Here is a 7,455-nt window from a genome sequence, read left to right on the forward strand (position 1 = left end):
CTTCAGGGTGGTGAGTTTCCCCGGGCCCTGAGTGGGTCCAGAGGAGCCAGCCAGGGACTAGATTCAAAAACCTTAGAAGTCTACCTGATGTTCTCTTGTACTGTGGCTGAGCTGGCACTCAAATCACTAGATGCAGACCTTCTCACTCTTCCTTTCACTTTCCAAAGGCAGAGAAGCCTTACCCTGTGGCCACCGCCACCATGGGCCCATGGGGAGTACTGCCAGACTACTGCCAAAGTTCCCTTAAGGCCCAAGGGCTCTTCAATCAGCTTGTGGTGAATGCTGTCTGGCCCAGGACTCACTCTTCAGGAAATTGAGCTCCCCTCTGGCCCAGGGCAGGTCCAGAAATGCTGTCCAAGGCTAAGTCCTGGAATCGGGGACTCTAGCCCACTTGATACTCTACTCACCTGTGGCCGAGCTGGTACCTAAGATGTAAGAGAAAATCCCATTTATTCTTCCCACTGCTTTTCTCAAGTGGAAGGAGTCTCAAGGGAATGTGCTTAGTCTCACTTGAAGCCAGCAAGTCTCAGACTCTCACCCAAAGCCCTCGATGTAGTGCCTGGGTATTGTTGCTGGTTATTCAGGGCCCAAGGGCTCTTCCCTTCGCAGGTGATGAACGCTGCCAGACTGAGTCTTTCCCTTCAAGGCAGCAGGTTCCCTTCTGCCTCAGGGTGTGTCTAGTATTATCATCCAGAAGTTAGGGCCTGGAAAGAGGGCCCCAGAACTCTGACCAGTGCCCTATCTTGCTGTGGCTGAGCTGGTATCTAAGATATAAGACAAAGACCTCCACACTTTTCCCTCTCCTCTCCTCAAGTGGAGGGAAGGAGTCTCTCACAACTGTGAGCTTTGCAGCCTGGGGTGAAGGGGGAGGGGTGATGCCCTTAGCCACCCCAGCTGGTTTCAAAGTAGGTCATGTCCCCCCCACCCTCTCACCCAGTTCACTATCTCGGAGCCAATTCAGCACTAGGACTCCACCTAGGTTTTGCAGTCCTTGTGTCCTAGACTGCCTTTCAAGTTTCTTTGGGGCCCCAGAACTCTTTAGCCCATGGTGGTGAGGCTTGCAGGAACTCAAGTTCCAGTGCTGGGATCTATCATTTCCCTCTGGCTAGAGCTGGTTTAAGTGCTCCCTTTGTTGGCAGGTGTCAGCTGTGTTTGGTCCAGTTATCCCTTCTGATTTTTAGTTTTATGAATGTGCTTTTTTGTGTGTAGATAGTTGTTAAGTTGGTGTCCTTGCTGTGGGGAGATGATTGGTGGAGCCTTCTATTCCACCATCCACTGTGCCTAGACACCATCTTTGAAAGAAAAAAGAACAAAAAACATCCTTCTCAAGGTACAAATATTGCCACGGTTGTGACAGTTGGATTTGATTAAATTATTCACTTGGTCAACATTTGTTGAGCAATGAGCTGGGCCTACAAAACTGAATAATGATGCCAACTTGCCACTCCATTCTGTCAGGATGTAGTAGGGGAAAAGACATTTTAATCCATAATGACTACACAATGCAGTAGATTCATGACAGAGATCAGCATGCATTTGTAAGGCTTTGGTTTCATTAGAGTCACTGAAGAAGCACCTCTGTTCTGGGCAATTAAGGACATGTCTTTCCCTTCAGTTTTGTTTGTTTTTTTGTTTTGTTTTGTTTTGTTTTTAACGGAAGGAAAAAGCTCATGAGGCAGTAGATTCACTCATTCCTGGGGAGGGATGCAGGTCCTACCACTTACTGGCTACCTCTATAGCAAACTCTTCAGTCTCTGTTTCCTCATGTACAAGATGGAATTTTTATTGGGTAGTTGGGAGGATTAAATTAAGGCAATGAATGTAAAGTATTGCTTTAACACAGTGCCTGGAACAGAATGAATGTTTTTTATTTATTTGAGACAGGGTCTTGCCCTGTCGCCCAGGCTAGAGTACAGTGGTGGTATCATAGCTCACTGCAACCTCGAACTCCTGGGCTCAGCAATCCTCCTGGCTTAGCCTCCTGAGTAGCTGGGATTATAGGTGCACACCACTATGCCCGGCTAATTTTTTTTTTTTTTTTTTTTTTTTTTTTTTTTTTGTAGAGACAGGGTCTTACTATGTTGCTCAGGCTGATCTTGAATTCCTGGCCGAAAGTGATTCTTTCAGCTTGGCCTCCCAAAGTGTGGGGATTACAGGCATGAGCCACCGAGCCTGGCCTAATGTTAACATTGTATTTGCTTTGTTCTCTCTTCTCAGAGAAGTAATTGCCACCTCCAGAATTCTATTACCTGTACAGAAGTTCCTTCTGATATTCAGTCAACAAGTTATTAATGTGAATAATTTTTTAAAATGAAAACTAGAGGAAAAAAATCTTTTTTTTTTTTTTTTTTTTTTTGAGGCGGAGTCTTGCTCTGTCGCCCAGGCTGGAGTGCAGTGGCCGGATCTCAGCTCACTGCAAGCTCCGCCTCCCGGGTTCCCGCCATTCTCCTGCCTCAGCCTCCCAAGTAGCTGGGACTACAGGCGCCCGCCACCTCACCCGGCTAGTTTTTTGTATTTTTTTTTTTAGTAGAGACGGGGTTTCACTGTGTTCGCCAGGATGGTCTCGATCTCCTGACCTTGTGATCCGCCCGTCGCGGCCTCCCAAAGTGCTGGGATTACAGGCTTGAGCCACCGCGCCCGGCCGAGGAAAAAAATCTTTATTTATTTTTAGTTATTTTTTTTTTTTTTTTTGAGACAGAGTCTCGCTTTGTCACCCAGGCTGGAGTACAGTGGTGTGATCTTGGCTCACTGTAGCCTCAACCTCCCAGTTTCAAGCAGTTCACCTGCTTCAAGCCTCCCGAGTAGCTGGAACTACAGGCGCATGCTACTACTCCCGGGTAATTTTTGTATTTTTAGTAGAGACAGGGTTTAACTGTGCTGACCAGACTGTTCTCAAACTCCTGACCTCAGGTGATCCACCCTCCTCGACCTCCCAAAGTGCTGGGATTACAGGCCACCGCGCCTGGCCAAAAATATTTTAATTTCATACATATAGTCAGCACTGTGGTAGATGCCTCCATACTATCATAGAATTAATGTAAACACAGTTTCCTAACTGTAGGTGATGTTCATCAGCCTTGAGTTATCTGAGGGGTATGATGAAGTTCATCCCAGGGAAATTAGTAAAACAGAAAAGCTATGAAAGTTGGCCTCACTTTGGGAGGCTGAGGCAGGTAGATCAGGAGTTTGAGACCAGTCTGGCCAATGTAGAGAAACCCTGTCTCTACTAAAAATACAAAAAAAAGCCAGGTGTGATGGCATGTACCTGTAATCCCAGCTACTCAGAAAGCTAAGGCAGGAGAATCGCTTGAACCCAGGAGGCGGAGGTTGCAGTGAGCTGAGATCACACCACTGCACTCCAGCGCTCTGGAGTGACAGAGCGAGACTCCATCTCAAAAAAAAAAAGCTGGCCTTGAAGATAAAAAGTATTTTAGGTACAAAGGGAGGATGGCTGTAGGAAGCATCTAGAAATATTGGGAAATAATAAATGAAATATACATGTATCATATTAAACATCTGCCAGATTTGGAAAGCAGGTGACTTCAATGCTGACCTCTTAACCAACAAGCAATCACGGTTTTCTACTTTGATACAGTCCCTCCCGCAGCGCCCCAGAATAAAGTGGACTCAATAATTAAACTATTTGGAACCTGAAGAGATGTCTAATATGAATAGGGTTTTATTTGTTTTTGGATTTAAAAACTCTTCCTTTGATGAATGCACATTTATAGGTCAAGTTAGAACAACTAATCATATAACAACTGTCCTCACATAATAGGTAGTTGTTCTTTAAAATGAAAATCCCAGAGACAGTAATAAATTCAGGCACATATGATTCTGTATGTCAAACAAATGGAAGACAGCATGTCCTGAAAAAGTTTCTGGTGACTAAAACAATTGGCCCAAAAAGACAAGGACATTGATGTCCAAAGATGCATGTTAATGGTTCCAATGAAATGTGAAAAAGCAAAAGGTACCAAAATATTTAACATATTAAATTAATATAAATTTAATTACTAAAATGAATAATAAAAGTGAAAGAATCCTTCCTTCCACATTAGTATATCTGAGTCAGAGCCACTAAAGCTATCTATTTCTACTTCACCAAACCTCTCATTTCCACTCAGTGCTTGAGAAGTTTGATATACTTGGCTTCATCTCCCTATTTCTAACCTTAAGAATCTGATGCTTCCTCCTCCTTTTCTTCTTCTTCTTCCTTCTCCTCTTCTTCTTCTTCATTCTCCTCTTCTTTTTCTTCTTTTTCTTGTGGGGCCACTTCTGCTGCCTCTGGCTTTATTTCTGGGGCTGGTGGTGGAGGCACTGCTGGAGGAGCTTCTGCTGGGGCAGCCTCTGGTGATTTTTTAAGCAAGCAGATCAAGCAAATAATTACACTTAATAATAGTATTATAAAAAGTATAATGAATGATAATATTATCATGTCTACAGCACGTTCTTCATGTTTGGAACTAGGTATCTTTTGATTTTCACCTCCTGAAGGTGTCCCACCTGGCTTACCGGGAGGGCCACTGTCCACACTACCTCCACTTCCTGCAGTAACACAGTCGGGGGGGCATGCCCTTCATTACAGTGGCAGTGCCCTAAATCATTACAAACTCCGTTCCCATTACACGTTTTTTTCTGGGTTGCAGGGAGACATCACTAGGGTTTTATCTGTGCAGGCGGAATTTAGGCAGACTTTATTTGGTGCACAGTAAGTGCCATTGTGCACATCTCCTTCATCAGGAATGTCAGTACTTGTATAGGCATCCATGCTCCAACATGAGTCATCTCCCCGAGGGACCTGAATCATTGTATGTTGGAGATTGATTTTTGGTAAGCCTGTAAAACCTGAACATATAAGTTTCCCACAAAATGTATTACCATCTGAACACCGAACATATTGTGACCCAGGACTGGTAGGAATGCCACAGTTTCCAAATCGGTCCCCTTTGCTGTTCATTGAATTGTAACACTCTTGTGAGGCTGATTTTGCACCATATCCAAATACTTGTTTGCACTGATTGTTAGGGTCCATACAATTACCTTTAATGCACTGGTAAATTTTATGACATTTTGAGCCATCTTTCTTATGCCTGTTGTCAGGGCATACTGCAGATGTACCATTGCAAAATTCTGGGAGGTCGCAGGAATCACTAGAAGGACGGCAAGAATATCCCTTAGGTTGAAATTTACAGTTATGACAACATAGACCATCACTGCACTCTGCTTTCGCCTTCAGTATACAGTTTTCATCACAACATGGGTGACGCTGACATAGAGAACCACAGTCACACTGCTCCGTGTCCTCCACCACGCCATTTCCACAGGCAGAATCCCTACGCTTGCGGCCCCTGGGCCATGGCTTGTTAAATAGGCAGGCCCCTTTGTGTTCTCGAAGGAACTGGTGGAAGTAGTCAGAGCTGCAGTTGCTGAAGCCACTTTCTTTTGTGATATTTTCATGCATGAGGCAAAAGTGCTTCTCTTTGCAAAAGCAGGCCGAGTGGTCGTGCTGAATACCCAGGTTGTGCCCGAGCTCATGGACCATCAGGGCTGCAAACAACAGCACATCTTCATGATGGAAGGATTCAACAGCTGCCGCAAAACCGCTTGAGCAGGCACCACTGAGAAAGGCCTGGCCCATATTCTGTCCAGGATGATGCCCGACGATCATGTGGGCAACATCGTGCTTCGCACGACGGAAGAGCATCTCTCGTCTCCAGCGATTGAAATTCCTGAGTGTGATTTGCAAGTCCACTGCGACATCTATTAGGTCCCCCTCGGTCCAAATCTCCATTCCGGCCAGCACCACCTCTGTGTTTATTCCCCTAGTGAAGCTGTCGGCCAGAGCAATGACATCCACTACTCTCTGGACCGTCTCATTGATGTTACTGCCCCACATCTGGAACCGCTGGTTGTTGACCACGACAAACATCTCCACGTACTTGGTGTGTGACCACAAGTAGGACAGCGCCTGTAGATCATGAGGCTTCCTGCTCCCTTGTTGCCAGCTAGTGGACACCACATGGCTGTCTCTGGAAGTGACACCACAGGAGACTCGCGCTTCATGTGCCATGGTGTATAACACATGTTCAAACCGTCTTGAAGAGTCCACGGGCTCAATGCTGTAAGATTTTTCCTCCTTAATCAGGATGCCCCTGAGACCTGCACAGGTGTTGACAGAAACGAAAGAACCTGACACTCCTTCTATGTAGCCTTCATAGTGGCAGTCATGTGAGATGAAAGGCGATTCTTGCCCCAGTATGCCATTGTGGTAACTGTAGATTGGAAAGTTATTCACAAAATGGCTTCTCTTCACCTTCAGGTGAACCAAGTGCTTCTGGCCTTGCACAAGTAGCAAATAGGTTGCCTTTTCCACTGAGTCTTCACTTCCCCTGACCATCAGCCGCTTTGGGATGACTATTTCATAGGAAGAGTAATATACTGAAGCCATGTCACAGCGTATGCTCGGGAGAAAAATTATCCCCAAAAGCAACATCATCCCCAACCTGACACACGAGTGACCTGGCACTAGCCCCAGCCTCAAATTTTTCATCTGGGGAGCCCAGGTCTGAAGCACCCTCCTAGCCTCATACAACACCACGTGGAGTTTCATCAGAGAAGGCAGGAAGGAGGCAGAGTCTCACAGAGGCTGGCACTGACATGGCCCTAGGGAATCAGTTGATGATGCAACTTGTGTCCATGAGCAGCAGCTCTCCTTGACACGCAGACCGCCAGACACAGGTACTAGCCCCAGATCTATGCCAGCTGCATGAAGCTACTTTCACCTCTGAAAGACCCAGCTTTCTGGCTGAGTCTCTGCCTAGTCTTCCGGGTCTATCTCATATCTTGCAGAAATTTTACATACTTGATGACTTTCTCTTACAGTTTCAGCTTCAGTGCCCCTGGTTAAGGTCCCATTGACATCATGAAGGACATTCTATAATGCAGGACTGTACTGTGCAAGAGGAAACAAAATCTTCATGCCTTTCTTCAACTGGGCCACATGGAACAACCCCTCCCCCACTCCTCCTGTTGTCCGTTGCTCAGCTAACTCCAAATGTTCCAGACCAGGGGGCTTGGAGATCTCTCTGGTGGGCATACACCACTGTCCATTTCCTCTCTTCTAAAACTCATGCTCTGAGCACACAAACATCTTTACCCAGGATACTCTTTTCTTCTCAGTGAGGCATTATAGATATGTGTGTCTGCATTTCAGTGGCCAAGTGAGTGGCTACCCTGTGCCCCAGCATAAACCCCAGTGGGCTGGTGACCCATGGACAAGCCACAGTAGTCTTTTTTTTTTTTTTTTGAGACAGTTTTGCTCTTGTTGCCCAGGCTGGAGTGCAATGGCCCAGTCTTGGCCCACTGCAACCTCTGCCTCCCAGGTTTGAGCAATTCTCCTGTCTCAGCCTTCCAAGTAGCTGGGATTACAGGAACCTGCCACCGCGCCCGGCT

At 46.1% G+C, this 7,455-nt stretch overlaps 1 protein-coding gene across 1 annotated transcript; it reads right to left on the bottom strand.

Moving 5' to 3' along the window:
- Nucleotides 1-4,174: 4,174 nt before the first annotated feature.
- LOC104675107 (disintegrin and metalloproteinase domain-containing protein 1-like) lies at nucleotides 4,175-6,613 on the bottom strand. The gene is given in 3 exon segments (XM_010379568.2): nucleotides 4,175-4,572; nucleotides 4,575-4,635; nucleotides 4,637-6,613. Coding segments are annotated over 3 exon segments (2,436 nt in total).
- Nucleotides 6,614-7,455: the final 842 nt, after the last annotated feature.

Source organism: Rhinopithecus roxellana, chromosome 10 (assembly GCF_007565055.1).
Source record: "Rhinopithecus roxellana isolate Shanxi Qingling chromosome 10, ASM756505v1, whole genome shotgun sequence".
NCBI classification, from domain to species: Eukaryota; Metazoa; Chordata; class Mammalia; order Primates; family Cercopithecidae; genus Rhinopithecus; species Rhinopithecus roxellana.